Below are 18,103 nucleotides of genomic sequence, written 5' to 3'. Positions count from 1 at the left end.
CCCTGATTCTTTTCGAATGCCATTACTGACCCTTCCAAAATTCTTAGAAGAAGAACTACACTATTCTCTGGTAGCTCGGAAGCAGAGAACAAAAGAAATACAGAAAGCCCTACAATTGCACGTTGGGACTCCACTGAGTTTTTGGTGGCTGCTTTGTCTTGGTTTTGACAAGGTTATATGACAGCGAACTACACAGACACTGAGATCCAGTGTCGAGAAGGTTGCAACCACATAATATCCAACAGAAAAAAGAAGCAACCCAAGTCACTAGCCAATGCTTTTAAAACAGAGCACAGCACCCTGTGCTCATGAAGGATTAAACAGCTTCTCTAGCTTCTTTGGGCCAATTGCCACGGAAGCACCTCCTGGCTGGATCAGATTCGGGTCTTGTCTTGGCATGCGTACCAAACCAACCTACTCATGTGCCTCCAAACACACAGATGTTCGAAGGAACCTGACTTCTGCTGAACTGCTTGAGCTCCTCTCTAACAAACAGGTGCTGTGAGAACAAGAACAGTAATTGAGTTAATGTAGTGGAGAAACACAGTAAAGTGTTTTTTATCAGTCAGTTATATGATCCAGGCATATAATAAAGACAGAGTATGACATAAAAAGCAGGAAACTGTCCCTGTTAGTGTGAGCTAACCAATATTTGTTTAATAACTGATATCTATTACATCATTTCCATTTACAGCAAAGCAACTTAATTTTTATTTAATAACTCTAGTAATTTGCCAATTTACATTTTTATAATATTTATTATGATTACTTCCAATATGTAAAACACTGCTCCATTTAAACATATTCTTGTCATTATTTACAAATACTTTGTTCTCAACCTAATGGAAATTGATCTTTATCTATTTTAAAATTATAATGCCTTTTAAATATATTGCAAATGTTGTTTTCACAGTCTGTATGATGTTTTCTTTTTCTTTTTTTTATGTGATACTCTATATGCTTTAGTTGTTCTTCTTTTAATTTTGATTGTTAAGTTTTAATATAAAATTTTAAGGAATATTTCCATTGCAATTAATTCACTTTCCTTTAGTTCTAAGACACAAGTACCAAATGCATGATCACTGCCATTTTTAAAACAACAAAATGAGCTCTATAGAATAAGGTAAAAGGAAGAGATGGGTGTCCTCAGGTTATTTTAAAGAACTTTCCTTTGCTTCTCCATTAGTAAAAATGTCAAATTGTTTAAAGCTCATAGTTACAGGTTTATTTCCCAATAAAATAACTATGTTTTTATTTTCACAATGCTGGAGAGCGCACACACAGAGTTTGTACTGCATTTAATTTTTTCCCACCAAGCCCAAGAAATAGAAAAGCATATTCCTGCCCTAAACAGACTGCAATCCAAACAGAGACTACATTTGAAAAAATATCTAATAAATCTGAATTTTTAAATTTTAGATAAAAACATTCTGGTCAATTCCCACTCCACAATCCAAAGAAAGAAAGAGAAAAATAAAATGAATAAACTTTTCCATTTCATCAGTGAAATGTTTTTCTTTAAATAAATTTCAGCCTTTGTTTTCAGTTTTTCAAACTCAGGCCTTACATTCCCAAAACCAAGACGAAGCATTACACCTGTGCAAGCATGCAGGAGAAATGTGATTGCTGGTTTTGAGAAGGGAGGCCAATACTTCTTTTCTTCTACTTCTGTGAAATAAAAAATTACAGTGACATTTTTCACATAAGAGGTACAACTGGAAAGTATTTATTCGTGCAATTTGTTTTACCTATTGATTAGAAAAGTAGCAGTAATATTCTGAAATTTCTTTAAAATGCTATAGAAATGAAATGACTGCACATCTGCAGTGCCCACTGTGCCTGCCTACAAAAAGAAGTATCCTAAATCTCCAGGTTTGCACACTCCCTGAAACTCTACTGCAACATCCAGGAATTGGAAGAAAACAGCATCAGATTGACCACATAAAATGACATCAACAGGATCTGAGGATACTACTATTCTATGACAGATTTTAAATATAGATATAATAGCACTTCTTAAATCTACCCTGTGTCTCTAAGTGAACTCTACCAAGCACATACATACTTTTAACCAAACATAGCATTATAATTAAAATGGTGTGGTTATATTTTTCTGGAATCTAGAGCAGTGATACCCAAAAATAAAGAATCTAGACCAGCAGTAGGTCTCCACAGGGTAGAAAATCTGGTTTTGTTATTAAAATAAAACATAGAAAGTTTTACCATGCTGCAAATTACAGTAAGTTTTATTACAGACAAGTAGTAAGTTGAGTGAGTTCTAGTGCAAAAAGAAAAAAAAAAAAAGCAGATCCATGAAGCTGATGTATTCATAGGAACAGTGAGAGGTTAAAAATGAGCATGTTAAATGGAACAAAAATAGTAACTGAGCAAAACATACAGAATCCCTAAGTAGATGCTAAGGAAGGCCTTTGAAGCAGTTAGTATAACTAAGTCTGAAACCAATAGGCTTATGCCTATTGAAGGACAAGGGTAATTGAAGGAAACAGTGATGAAGCAGGGAAGGAGACAGAAATAACCTCAACTGGGAAAAGACGATTCTATTAAAGTGGTCTTTATCCAACAACACATTCCTTGTGCTTTTATTTAAGACTGTCATATGTCTTTCTCAAAAGACTCTCTCCAGCTAATGAATCCAAATCTACCCTGGGAATTAAGGCTCCTAGCCACATCATATGTTAACCCCCACACACACATCGCATGTGCAGACAGCGCTCTGCTCCTCTTGTTCCTCTCACCTGTATGTATTCTCAAGTGGACCTTTAAGTGATGGGATGTTCTGAATGTTTTTCCACAATATGGGCAGTCTTTCATGGCAGAACCAAGGCTCCTGTCTCTCAGTAAAGCTGGCTGCTGGACTCCTACAGATCTCCCAGCTTCTTCTCCAATGTCTGCAACACAGAAATGTTCTCACATCACTTCAGCACGTCAGAAGTTTTCTCACTAAAACTGCTAACACAACACAAAGTTAAACATGTCAATACTACACCTGTCTATTTCATTCTTTAAATCTGACAGAATGCTGACAATTCATGTATTTTCTTGTTATTCTCTTAAATTATTTCATCTTTCCTATCATCATTTTAAGCAGCATATGGTACCTTTATATTGAACTGAATTATACAAGAAAAGAAACAGCTGTGTCAGCAGCTGGTTTGATTTCTTCTTTTGCTTAGTTCCTATTAATTTTTCCCCCAAAAGTTTTAAATTGTTGTTTTGTTGAGTCTATTTAATTTGTAAGTATTGTAAAAATATGCGTGTTTTTAGAGGGAAGAAGTTTGCATCAGCATGTTAAAACCCCTCATAAAAATGGAATCGCAGCCCAACAGAAGTGGCAATGCCTACATACAAAGCTAATCAACTTTCTTCTGCAAAACTTCAGCGTTAGAGAAACAACGTGTGACCTGGTGAGTGACCTCATATCAAGGGAAAGCCGCTGGAAAATATGGTCAGATGACGGGAGACTCCTTTGACCCTTCACCCGCAGCTAGCAGGCTTTCTCCTTCCATCTTCATAGCTACACTTACTCTTTGCATTGCAATACAATGGGTGAAACTCCAGGACATCTTGTCACCCTCACAATAGGAAGAAACCATAATTCTCAGCCATTCTGAAGAAGCTGCTATGACTCAATCAGGCTATGGACAAAATAACTTACATGGCATAAAAATCACAAAATGCAGAACATTTTTAAAAAGTCATTACTCAAACCACATAAGACTCAGCTACCATCTTGTACTTAGAGGGTCATGTTATATCACATACAGGTATCAATTTACATTATCACCAAAAAGTACCGTGGCACACGTTGAAATTCTGAAATGGATTTACAGCTGTGGGGATGCAACACACAAGGGCACATTACCAGTCCTGGACACAAAGGTTGAGCTACATGGTCTGTATTGAAGGGGGAAGAACATAGTTAAAATCTGCATGCAGAGTCTTGATTATTTCAACCATGAACCACTGTCTGAAAATGCTCAGTCTCTACCCATCTGATACGTAACTAAAGCTGTCAGGAAACATAGTGCAGTTTACGCAGCATTTCCTTTTAAATGGAAGTGATGGGCATGAGAAAGACTTAAACATTTTGCTCTAATAAAAACTGTTCACAAAGTAGCAGAGATCCAACTACCACATTGCTGGGAAAGGTAAAACTAACAGGCACTTCATTATTTATTATTAAATGGTCACTCTAAACAATTTTGCTTAAAGCTGAAATGAGGGATGATACAGCGTGACAAGAAAATGTATAAATCCTTATCTTAGTAATGCATGCCATCAAGTTATTGTTAATTTTCAAAAGTCAAAATCTGATTCTAGAAATTGACATTCTTGTTTAATATTTTCTGATTGTTCTTAGGCTGCAGGGTTACAGAACACTATTTAGGTTACAGGGCTAGTAACTGTCATTTTGAATTATTCACAAGTATGTAAAGGCGCATAATGCAGAGTGTATTTTGTCTTTCAGAATCCAGGAAAACAGATATAGGTGCTAGTCTATAATTCCAAGTTTCCTAAAGAGTTTAGATTTTCCACTTTACTGTTCTCCTCCAAAGTTGTATATATTCATGTCTTAAGCCGCTTTGGGAGAAAGAGAATTCCTGACTGCAAAAAACATTTCTGAAGTGCAAAATGCAGAATACATGATGATAAATTGCAGGATTTTATTTTTGTTTTCAATAAATACTATATGAGCATTATAGATAAATATATAGATAAAGCTAACAAGCCACTCAGGAGGAATTTACAGAATAAGTCTACTGGTTATGTTTTGCTATATGTCACTCTAAATGATGGCCTGTTATCCATTTGCCTTTTATCTTTCTATCTAGAATATGTGTGGCCCAATAAAAAAGAATAAATTTGTAAGATAAACAGCTCGCTTTGCAGATTTAAGAGTCTAATTTTCACTTTACACAAAATTGAATTTTTTCAAGGCAGTGAGACGATGGAGTTTACTCTAGCACTAATCCCTCTGAAAAAGCAAACTGAAAACAACAATGAAGCAAAGAAAGATGTGGGTGGTCTGAAGAGTTTTCTTTTAGATTTAAGTAGACATACAGTAGATAGCTCCAAAGGCTTTACTCCAACAGGGGCCTTACCTTGAAGAATTTTTCTTCCCACAGTGAAAGCATTCCTAAGACTTTAAAGCTGGGCTGAGGGGTTTTCTTTTGAATTCCTCGCCTACAAAGCCCACCGAAGCACTGGAGGCCATCACTACCTGAATGAACAGCTTTACATCTAAGTCCTTTTATTTCCAACAATGAAAAGATACGTTTAAGGCTGTCCTCTGTCCCCATCAAATGCTACCCCAGCTTCATCTTACTACGGCCCCATTTTGGCAAAGTGAACCTATTTGTCAAGGCACTTAAGTTTAAAATGTGCTTAACTTTAAAATGCATTTACATCTCACTGCTATCAAGTTTATTTTAATACCAACTCTCTTAAAACAGTGCATGGGAAGTGAGGGGAAAAAAAATCACAAAACAGGAAAAGGATAAATAATTAGCATGGAAAGAGTTACGAGCCACACTGATGAATGCAGGATAAAGCAACAACAGTGTACGCAGAATGAAAAACATTCCACCTTCATTTACTCTGCACCTCAAATGTGCCCCTTCCTCCTGCTAATGTTACCCCCTCCGATGTACAAGCTCTCAGTTATGTTAAAGCGTGCAACACTTTGCCAATGTTTTACAGACCTGCAGAACGAGGATAAGCCCCACCAAGTCCATCTAATTTATGATTTACTTGGGATCTGAACGATGGTTTTCAGGCTGCTCAATTCCGAGGATAAAAGATCAGGAAGGAAAGAGAACAGTTACTTATCTTGCAGTCATTGTGGTTCACTGAGTTATGTGGTCTACATGATGTGCACTTGATGCACGTGAGATTAGACTTTTTTTACTACCTACTTCCATTACAGGCAGGTCTATGTCCTGAATGTCTTCCGGCCCATTCCTACCTTTCCTGATTCAAGTGCAGGAAATAACAGAACCACGTATGAAATATTGTATAGATGCACAAGCTAGATGTGAGGCTTCCAAAGCTTGTATCTGAACTTAGTTTCACTGGGCTTTCCTTTGGTTCGCTCACAGCACAGGTAGAACTGCACAAAGAAACGTTCTCATTCAGTTCTGAATGAGAAGCTGGTCTTTGTGCCATACCTCAGGTGACCACAAAGCCAAGTCAGTCTCAAGGCCAGAGGCTCACTTAGAGGCAGGCAGGTCACACCAACCCAAGAACGGCCATCCATCCACCTGCACTCACTCTGGACCTTAAAAAAACAAACAGTAAAAGCAACTAGGCCAGGTGCAGCGTTCTTCACACCTTAATAGTGACATTCTCCTACCAAGGACTCGGACACAATTGCCAGTGACTTTGTCTTGAAAAGCTGCAGTCCTCCAGCTGTGCACTTAACCATGTCCTACTGGGAAAAATGGAAGGAAGGCTTCACTTCAACATCCATCTTGGAACACAGTAATTAGCTACATAACCAAAGGGCCAGTTTGGCCAAAATGTGAACAAACCTGTTTGCCACACAGTCTGAAATTAAATTAAGCAACCAAAAAAACCAAGAAAATGAAAAAATAAATTGAAATTTCTCCAAGTTTTCTGCAAGACTGGTATACCTTTCAGGGATGAGCTTATAAAGGTGATTAGAAAAGGACTGATTGCTTTTGTGAAAAGAAGCATGTTTTCAGTTGGTTGGGTAGTAGCACTGACTTCAGTCATGTTAGCAGCAAATTTTCAAAGGATCCTCTACATATGTGTCCTCTAAACTCTGGAAGAGAATTTATTTGCTGCATGTATGTAAAAGCGCAGGGATTCACAAAGAGGTCCTCTCATGTTCAAAGGAGGTAAATTGCAGTCCTCACACAGACTAAATGATCAGCAAAGTCCGTTGGGATTTGTCGACACAAGGATTGCCAAAATAGCCAAAAATGGGCAATGACATGGAAAAGGTAATCAGCTCACAAAATAGGTAATCACTCTTACAAATATGTGTTTGCTCTTGCACATTTTTCAGGAATTATTAAAGAACCCTTTGAAAATATGTCCAGAAGCTTTTGAAGCTGTACATAATCCCAAATTTTTGTATATTTCAGAATTTCAAAATATTTGTAGTTGTTTAGAACTGCCTGCAAAAGTTAATGAAACATGGTGCAACATGAGGAGGCAATTTTTTAAAGATCTGTAAACCACTTAGATAAGCTCACTTTGTATACAATTACCTTAGCAGGAAAAATTTTATTCTCAATCTAATGTCAAGAAGATAGTTAGAAGATAGTCAACACTTTAATCCTGTCGCTGCTGTCATCATTATGCAAGTATGCCTGGACTCTGACCATCTCATTCCCTGTAAAGCAGTAAAGGATACACAAAAGTTTCTGGGAAAACATTCTTCACCTTTATTTCCTTAGAGAAAGCTTGAATAATACTGAAAACAGGGATATAATTAATGATATTTTTTCAGCTACCTGGAGTAGCTTCAGTTAATATGCTTAGATGAAAATGGCACAGAATCTGGCCCAGTGCTTACAATTTGAAATTAGAATCCTTTTAGCAGATGCTCCTACACTTTTTGCTAGCAAAGTTCATGGCTTAAAATAAAAGTCTAATATTACTGAATATTACAGTTATATTTTAGGCCTCCGGAAAGATTTACTAATGTCTTAGGTCAGGAACAACTTGCTGTCTCTATTGTTTCATCAAGGATTTAGGTTTTAGAATGACCATATATGGGAATCTTAAACTGTTGAGCATTAATATGGATTGGCAGAGAATTTGTTTAAACAGAGAGCTATTTTAGACGAGAATTGGAAAGAAGGCCTACTAGTGAGAAAACAGCATTCGTATTGTTTGTATTATTAAAGATTATACCAAAGGTTCCACTGGTAAATAAAGAGATACCGCTTCTGACATCAGACTTCCCACTTAGCCCTCTGGCCCGCGCAAGCAAACAACAGGCACAAACTGCACAGCCTGTGCTGCCGATGAGTGCATTAGCAGATTTAAATTTAAAGTACAAACTAAATTAAAGTGAAGCAAAATGCTTGCATCAATTTACATGAGGTAAGGCTTTCCGCATCTAGAAATGGGCACATGGCAGCCATCACCAATACCTCTGGCTACACAGGAGCTCCGTAGGTGTTATTTCAAGCACAACAGAAGAGGAATCAGAATATTCTAAGCAATTTCTCATTAATTGGCGACTTGGGGGCAGTACATACACCCTAAGCCCATACTCTAGGCACATGACACACAGGATGATCGGTGATTTTCACACGCAATGGGTTGCACAACAATACCACATGTACACAAATTTCAGGTATTATAGTAAGGCTTCTTATTGTGGTAAGCATTCTGAGAAACATGCAAGTGGCTAATATACAGCATAAAGAAACATCAATAGACACTTAACCAAAATTAAGCTGTTTATCACAAAATGTTTCTTATCCTCTTCTTTTCATTTTAATCAATTTCCCTACAGAGTTTTTGTTTTAGAGTTCTTAGTAGTCTTACTTTGCAAATTGTTGTAAATCTTTAAACCTTTTGAGATAATCAAAGTTCAAACACAGTTTCAGAGTGCATCTTTTTAGCTTTCTGATTGTTTGTAGAATCCTGTGACCAAAAGACAAAATCAGACAGAAAACTCAAAAAACAGAATCACAGAATCGTAGGGGGGGTGAAAGGGACCTTCGGAGATCATCTAGTCCAACCTCCTGTCTTATTTACCATTCATTAGCTTACAAAGCTCTATTTGGACCGAGAATTCATATTATTAAGAAAGATTTTTTTGAGAGAACAATTTTACCAATAGACCTTTTTACCCGCTCCCTTTTTTGATTTAAGAAAGAAGATATCTTAAGTATCTTAAAATATCTTTCATTTAACAGTTGGCAGAAGGAAACTCGCAGATAAACATTGGCCTGTGTATTTCTCTTTAACCAGCAGAGTGATCCAAGCTTTTAATAAAGCTGTTCCAATTATTGTAAAAGTCATCTAGTACCTTATAGCCACAAATATTGACAGTTTATTGCACAACGCATTCATGACATTTGAAGGTCACATCATACATAATACATACACTTTTATAAAAGTGTCTGGAACAAAGAGATACATGATCAGCAATTACATCTCACCATTCAGGGTAAGATTTTATACTTATTTAAAATGAAATACTGTGTAAAATGCAAATTGTCAATAAAACACAAAATAGTTCAATTTCTGTGTTGCTTTATTAATGGGTGATACTATGTCAGTTGAACTAAATCAACAGAACGTAGTCTGTGCCCCGAGAAGATTACAGTTAAATAACATCACACATACTCTGTGAGCTCTCCAAAAGAAGAAAGTGAGCTTTAAACTTTAATCCTGCAGCTGTATATCTCTTCAACCCTACTGAATTCAGTGATACTTCAACACTTAGATTTGAATCAGGACCTTAGCATGTTACTGAAACACTCATGTTGCTAAAATTTAATCAAAATGAAAGAGGAAAGCGTGCTGAAGAAACTTTTTTAACATGGGCATGTGCAAACATATCAAATATCTTCAGTCTGTTTCCAATGCTCTTGACTTTTAGGGCTATTCTGAAATCATATGCACACACACCATTATAATTAAAAATATGATTAAGTTGCAATTTATGCAATCAGACCAGAGCAAAGACCTTCACTGGAGTAAACAAGCATCAGGAAAACACAAAGTGTGGCCATGAGAATGCTTGCTTTTTGTTGCCTAGTCTTCAGTTTCATGGCATCACCACTTGGTCCTGGAAACTCCAGCTAACAAGAGTTGAGCTTGAAGTAAATGGCCATGGATCACTAAGATGTTCCCTGTCATACCACCGTTGATAGTTTCTTTCAAAATCTTGTTATTGTCTTTTCTAAATCCTTTGCGTGCAAGACTCTTGAACCACATAACCCCTTCACTGGCATTCCAGTTCTGCTATTTCAGTACCATGTCTTTGCCAACCAAATTCCTTAATTTGGATTTATAGATCAAAGCTGTTAAGATGTTAATCACTGATAATGTTCATGATATTCCACTAGTTTTCATATAATCTTTCCACAGGAAAAGTGGATGCTTTAGAACAGGATGTACTACTTAACTTACTGAACAACAGATCTGTTTGCTGTCTTGAATGTAACGTTAGTTACTCTCAGTGATGAACTTCTGTTTGTTCTCACTTTCTTCAGAAGTGCACATCTGAGCTGCCAGAACACCTTGCTGAACTTCTCTGTAGAGAACATTTCTTCACAAGCAAAACAGTCTTTGGATCAGCTACTCTGGGCCTCAATACGCACTTATGGATCTTTCCTTAGTATATTGCCAATGTTCTTACTCATCGTTTGTGCTTTTGATAGTAACGTGAGCTCCCAAACTTTATACATAACTGACCTTTTCAGTTTTCTCCTCCTAATTTGAAAACAAGCTTAGAGTATCCTGGATCCTTATCCAATGTTCATGCTAATAACATTCTGTGGTTCACATGTAAATCTCACTCATTTTCTACCCAAACTCTTCACTCAGCTGAGTTAGTTTTGAAATGGGAACTTGATTACTGACCAGACAGGATGAGGACTTTCCACACTTCATACAGGCTGTTTACTGCTTTTGGTGAAAATTCCAGTGGGGAGTCTAAGCAGAGAAGCTATCAAACTGGACCATCTTTTGGATTTGTATGTGTTATTTCTAGGCAGGTGTTCAGGTACCAGATGGCCCTAAAGCCCATAGTACTCAGGTTATAGCAGCTTCTACAGGCTGTCTGCATCATATTCCCATCTCTGAGATTTGCAGAGTGTCTACATGGAGCTTGATAAACACTTTTACCTGGCATTGCTCTCCTGATGCCAAAGCTAGATCAGATATCCAATTTGGGAGAGTTGCCTTACAGTCCCTCTTTAATTAAGTACTCCTGATCTCCCACTCCTGGGATGAATTGCTACTGCTGATTAAGCTCCAGAAGTAAGGATCTGTGGAGGCAATTTCATGAGGGAGAAAATAAGTTGCTAGCTAATCAACTAAAATAACCGCTAACTGGACTTCTGTGAATGAATATACTGCCTTCTTCTTGCTTCTGTACTTACCCTGTTGCTTCCACATTTCAGCATCTCTGCATACCTATAAACCAAACAGGTAAGGTGTACCTCATTCCCAAACTACATTTCTGGAAGAACAGAACCATTTGTTGCAGTATACAGGCTACACTAAGAAAAAATCCGAGACTGTTAGTAAATGGTAGAGAAAATGGTGAATCCGAGTGGAAGAGAGCAGTACTGAATCCATTGTCTGTGAGAGTCTAAAAAGCACAAAAATTAATACCCAGCTTCACACAGTGTTCAATATCCATTAAATATCTTTTAAAATCTGCTGAGTAATTGTATGGAAATATTTAATAACTTCATTGGTCAAGCTTCACCTTGAGTTGCCGGGCTTAGACAAATCCTTTATATATACATATATATATATATAATTTTTTCAAGCCAGTATGACAGACTCGGACACACTGTAAGTAGGCCTTGGGGCACAGGGTATCACTGCAGAATTTTTTCCAAACTACTGATTAAGAAGAACCCTTTTCATTATTATTATCTTATTATAGAGCGGTAAAACCAGGATAGAAGAGTCAGTAGCAAGTCATCAGATTTTACATAAAATTCTTCTAATAAAGAAAAATGTGAATTACTTAAATGTCACAAGATCATCTTTCTGTAGACCCCGGTAAGAAAGAAACCAACACTACAATCAGTCACATAAAGAAACTGCATGGGTTAGCATAGCTAAATTACAAGTTTTCCCCTCAACAAAAAGAAAGAGAATTTAACACTGTCATTCAGTTTACAGATCACTGATTACAGAGGTGCTGACAGAGTCTCCAAAAAGTGGATAATGTCACAGCATATGACACAACACATGGACAGACTATGACGGTACTGACTTTCAGTATCTGTATTTTCTTACTTTTTACTTTCTACTGCTATCAAACTAAATGACTGCTTTGAGTACTCAGTAGTTTTTCTCCCATTTAAGTGGTACATGCCACTTAAGTATACAACTTCTTTCTGCATTTCACAAAAAAAGATCTGCATTTGAAGAAACACTTCTGAGTAGTTCTGAACTGCTGAGTCTATTTTACCAACACCGTTTTTCTAAAAATATGTTAATTGCATGAGTTTTGCTATAATGGAAAAAATATTGATTAAATTCATTACTTCTAATCCTGAGAAGGGATCCTTTGACCGCTCGGTATTTTTTTTTCCTCATTGGCTTCACCGTGGATTGCAAACATATTGGGACCAAGATGTCTTTAAACATGGTATCATTTGAATGGGCTCATTAATTTTTTTATACTAATGATGTATCTCAAAAGGTACATTAGTAGGTCAACTTGTACCCACGTTTTGTAAAAATAGCCTTAGAGTACACTAATATTAACATGCTACTATTGCACTGTAAAAATAAGAAATGCTGCATATGGAGCTGATATATCAATAATCCAATCTCCATTTTCTACCATGAAAATATACAGTGTTTCAATGGAACTATCCTGGTAAAGAAAGAGATAAAATACTATTTTGAACACTCTCCTCTGATTTAGCTGAGCTAGTGGCAATAACGTGTTTAGGCATAGGCTTCAGTATGCTGGAATGATCCTGAAACTAATTTTGCATGTGTTGGAGTTGGACCGTGGCCACGCACGTCAGTATGCTGGAACAGAGTTATCTAAATCCTGAGCCTTATTTTACATGTGCTGGTGTTGGACTGTGGCCCTGCAATCTTTTAGGTCTCCATCTGTAGATATGAAAGCCAGGGTGTGCCCAGTTACTCGCTGCTGCTCGCTGCTTTCCTGCCACAGGCCACGTTGGAGCCAAATGCTGGGCAGCCGCAGCCTTGCAGCTCCCTCCACACCAGTGCAACCAGGAGCTCCTCAGAGCCCTCCTGGCTTTATGAGTCTTCCTCCAAAGCCTCTTTTCTGCCTCAGCTGGCATTTTGCACCTATTGCAGGTCTTGTATCACAGTTTTCCTACATAGCTATCGTGTGCCACATCAGGGATGAGAAATACCAACCTCTCAGACAGATGGTCCCACAGATTCAGCGAGTTAATTCCTCTTTCCATACTAGGTAAACAGCCCACTAATTTTTAAGTAAGCTCACAGACTTATGGATGGTCTCTCAGTGCTTCCTAGCTTGACACTGAACAGTGGTCTCAGGTAAAAAGCAAAGTGATTTAAGTCCAGACAAAAAGCTAGAAGGTGTTTTCTTTTGGAGAAGGGAATGAGAAAAGATCAGGCACTACAAATCCATGCTCACCCCAAAATACGAGAAACACTGGCAGCAAGTAAATCTGGAGAACCAACACAAAGACGGCAACATGTAGTGCTGAGGAAAACAAAGGTAGCTGTACAGAGTGCCCATTAGCATCACCTTAATGGGAACCAGTGACCTGGTGGGACGTGCTGCTGCTAACAAGGTACAAAGTTTTTGCATGCCTCCTTCCACCTGTTTACAGTTCCTCCACATTTATATTTCTACCTGAAATTAATAACCCTTTGTCTATATGAAGCCTGCCAGACTGAGAAAACAATAAGGTCAAAATTGCACATCTGAATGAAGATTTAGCATTTCTTTCTGTGACTAGTCAGACACAATTTATTTTATTAGCTGCCTCAGAGACAGACATATTTTAGAAGGAGAGTTATTCTGTTCCTTTGCTTATTAGTGATGTACCTTCTCAAATTCTATTTCTGCAAACTCCAATGGTAAAAGAAATCCAAAAAACAGGTAGTCTGCATGCACAGAAGCACCTTTTGTTTAATAAATAATTCAACCATGTATTCCTTTTTAATTTAAAAACGGTCTGACTGAATATCAACAAAGTGAACTAAAGTTGGCAAAATATAGTGTTGAAAAATTAAAAAGTGTATTCAAGGCCATATTCATTTTCTTCACTTCTATACTGTAGAGAGACTGCTTTTTTTTTTTTTCTTTTTCTCCTTTTAGATTAGACACATACAGTGATGTGATGCTCATTTGGTTTTGAAAGCTTCCTTGCCCTGGAATTAGTCTGTCTCTCTCTGTTAACAGCAGAACAGCCACTGCCCCTTACCTCATGAACATCGCCATGTATTCAGTCAAAATATTCTCATGAGCTCTTCTGCCATGCCTATAAGGGCCAGGCTTAGCTATTGACCATCTTGGAAAACAGAAATATAGGAAAACATTCTGGAAATATTCTGACCACCCTGTGGATGTTAGTCGCATATATTAATAACTGTATGGTAAAGTACAGGAAACACATTTGGCTGAAAAAACTGTGGATAATGATACAATTAAATCCATGCCAGAAGAAATAACTGCAATCAGATGAGTGTATTTGGTACTGACTGATGCTCTTGAAGAGTCAAACATGTATAGAACTATCTTAAATAAATGCTTGGTTTCTGTAAACCAAAATTCCTAACAGTAAGCAGCTAGGATGAACAAAGCGAATAGAGCCAATTCTTCTACTTAGACTTTAGCACCAAAACATTCAAAAGAATTTCTTGAATCTCAAGGCAGATAGCAAGAAATAAATGAAGATGCAGTGAAACCGCCTTTTTCAGATTCATGGGGATGTAACCGTTCCCCCATACAATCCAAAGCAGTAGCAGACACAGAACTTCATCCTAACGAAGCACAATGTTTTAGTCTCCATTCTGCTGAGTGCCTGATACCTTTTACTGAGAGTGGCTTTACTACGATTTGCATCCCTTCTGATCAACGTCTCATGAATCACTGACCGCTCTTGTAACCATCATGTAGTGTTCACCAACATGAAATTACCAGCTAGATGTTCACAGGACATCAAATGCTGTCAGAAAATGATCTTACCTCTGAAAGGTAAGATGTGCAAGAAAGAAGATCTTTACAGGGCAGGAGGATGGGCAAACCTAACCCTTAAAAGGAGCACTGACTTAGAGAAAATGACTCAGCAATATCACATCTTTCCAAGTGGACACGCTTTTAATTTAAAATGCATTTGTTAGAGAGAAAGGATCATAGACACGGGTTACATTTGGAGGAGATAGGAGTTTCACAGGTAAATATATTGGAAAAATCCATAGCACATGGAGAAAGAGCAAATTTTCACCATTTTTTCACTATTCTAAACAGAAGTAAAATTACCTGCAGTGTATAAGATGAAAATATTTAACAGATCAGATGAACACTCTGTACAGATAGTAAAACTGATAGTTTTAAGTGAAAATTTCAAAACATTGGTCTGCTGTGACAAAGCTGCCTATGAATTTAATGTACAAAATAAACCTCTAAAACTGGCAAAATATGAACAGAAGCATGAGGATAAGTATAGAAATGTAGATACAAACTCCTACTGAACAATTCAGACAGACTTAAGATTTTCATTTTGGCCAACTACTAGCTTAAATTAAGACACTATGCAATAAATACCATCTCAATCAACAGACTAATTTAAACTCAGAGAATGCAGGCTACTGCATTCGTGGAGACACATGTTTCCATGCCTTTTCAGGATGGTTCTAGTGGGAGCCTCTCCAACAGGCTGGCAAGGCCGTGCAGAATTTGGTACATAACAAACTGGCTTGCAACCACTAACATTTGAAAGCTGTCTACAGTGGGATTGGCCAACCTAAAAAGGTAGTGTATGGGGTTGAGAAAAGGTGAAAGCGATCAAATGAAACTGAAATAGCTTCAAGTACTGCACTAGTACTGGCCCTTTTCTGGCTACAGGTATGTGATATTTTGCTACAGATATGTGCCTGCTCATGGGAATCATAGGAATTTGTCTCAAAAACAGGATCCTCTTGACTACTGGGTAGTGGAGCTTGCTGATATATGCTGAAATATTTTTAATAAAGGGTGAACACCTGAACGCTGTCACTGCTTCACAGTCAGTAACTCCATACTGCTATTATAATAAGTTTTATCATAAAACTGCAGTCAAATGACAATAATCAGGAAAGTAGCACTATGTATTTAAAATAAACAATGATGGGAAGATCCAGCTCATGAAACACAGCTCAAATACCAGACAGGACAATGGTGAGTGTTGCAGACTAGAGGAAATGGCATTCCAGAAACGAACTGCTGAAAGAAAATAGCTGGTGCACTGCTGAAGGATGAGCTGTTCACCACAACACAAACTATTTTATACTCTATATTCCAGGGTTCTTTTCAATTAAGATTTGCTTTAGTTAAGTTGAATCACTACTCATCTGCAAAGATATTGGATTTGTAAGAGAATCCTTTCTTCTTGTATACACTTTCACCACAGTTTTGAGGGGAGTATAAACATCTAGTCTCTATGATGGCAATTTCCATTCACAGCTTGACAACTAAATGTTGCAATGTTACTTGCATCTCCTCTCTACTATTTCACCTTTTTCTTTAGGGAAAAAATAGTATGGAAATATATTTAGTCATCTATTTGAAAAGACATAGATGTAATCTACCTATGATGACTGCAACTTTTGAAATTAAAACTGTGATCCAAACAGCAACATTTTAATCACAGCTATCACAATAGCTGAAACCAAACACAGTGATTCTCCATACATTTATCTTTATTCTTATAACCCTCTGCAAGTTTTCTGGATGAGAATACTTTACACTATTAAGCATTATTGAAAATATTCCCTGAAAATGATGTTACTTGAGACGACAGTGAAAGCAGAATTACAGACAGGAGATAGTATGCATTCAAAACTTTGTTTTTCACGTATATGCAGAAGTTGCTAGACATGTTTAAAATATCTGAGGGTCTTCTGACAGCAGACAACAAACAACATGGGGTCAACCAGTAGTAAGTGACTGTCAACATCACAGGCAAACCCCCTGCCTCCTCAACAGGAGCTTTGGTGGGTGCTGCCATATGAGGGAGCAGTGCCAAACTAAACCTTCCCATAGGGACAGGGTGCATCAGAGACAGGGCTGAAGCACACTGACAACACAAGGTTCAATGGCAGTCAGTCTGGGTTCCTCCAAGGCACCAAGATCTTTGCACGGGGAATCTATCCGCACACCAATGGAAGCAAAAAGACCAAAGCTTTCTCTCAAAAGAGATTTTCATGAGCTTGTAATAACAAGCCCCTCTCTATTCTAAAACAGATAGAAGTTTAGCAAAATTTCAATGAAGAATTCTCTTACTCTACAAGTTTGATGCATTTTTAGTACTCTTAAGAACTACTGTTTACTATGGTCAAACCAGTGATGTGGTAATATTGAGGAAAAGAAATCTCTAGAGGTGATATCTTTGCTTAATGTTGGAGAGAATCCCTCAGAAGTATCTTTCTGAATTTCCCTCTAACGCTTGAGTTAGAACTTCACTGATGCGGCAAAAACTTTCAAAACAGTTAAATGGGTTTGGTCTTAAAAACCCATTATATTCAGTGTGAGAATTGAACTGCCACAGATTGCACAAAGAACCCTCCTCTGTAGATCTTAGGAGATATTCTCTCAATTTTTATTTGTACCATTCTTTCTTCAACTACAGTAATTTCTCCAGGTAACAACGGGCCGTTATCTCTTTGAGTATTTGACACCAATAGAGCTGTAACACAGAGCTGAAGGACAGCGCAAGCGCTCACAAAGTGTGGCAGAACCCCAAAATTACGCATCCCTCCAGTATCAAAACACGACCATTCCCCTTAGAGATATGTTAAAGACATTCAGACATAATGAGATACCTCAGTATTGCAAAGAACAGATATGCCTTAATTATTTTAAGGTGTTTTTTTTTTAAAAGCAAAATTAATCAACACTTAAAAACATTAAAATTCATTAATCAGTTTGACTTGCAGACAAGCATGTTTCTTCCCATTCATCCAACTGAGCCCCGGATGGAAAATGTTGGGGCACTCGCAGCCTCAGTGACACTACTCCAAGGTACAAATTTTAAAGTTTAGAAGCTACACCTCGTGATGAATCAATTCCTTTTCGAATCTTTCCCAGAGTTCTAAAACTGGCTCCTGTATACCACACCCAAACCATGCACTAAAGAGCATCAACCATTAATTGTTTCGTCTATGGCTAACCTTGGCATAGCGGTCCCTG

At 37.5% G+C, this 18,103-nt stretch overlaps 1 protein-coding gene across 8 annotated transcripts in view; it reads right to left on the bottom strand.

Annotated features, from left to right (window-relative positions):
* ZNF536 (zinc finger protein 536) overlaps positions 1 to 18,103 on the bottom strand; it is a 328,996-nt gene that overhangs the window by 120,424 nt on the left and 190,469 nt on the right. For all 8 annotated transcript variants that reach the window (XM_021408612.1, XM_021408611.1, XM_021408610.1 and 5 more), the window contains one exon: positions 2,757 to 2,909. In XM_021408612.1, the coding sequence (XP_021264287.1) occupies positions 2,757 to 2,909 (153 nt within the window). The remainder of the gene's footprint in view (positions 1 to 2,756; positions 2,910 to 18,103) is intronic.

Source organism: Numida meleagris, chromosome 10, assembly GCF_002078875.1.
Source record: "Numida meleagris isolate 19003 breed g44 Domestic line chromosome 10, NumMel1.0, whole genome shotgun sequence".
Taxonomy (NCBI): Eukaryota; Metazoa; Chordata; class Aves; order Galliformes; family Numididae; genus Numida; species Numida meleagris.
This window is presented reverse-complemented; position numbering and strand designations above follow the sequence as displayed.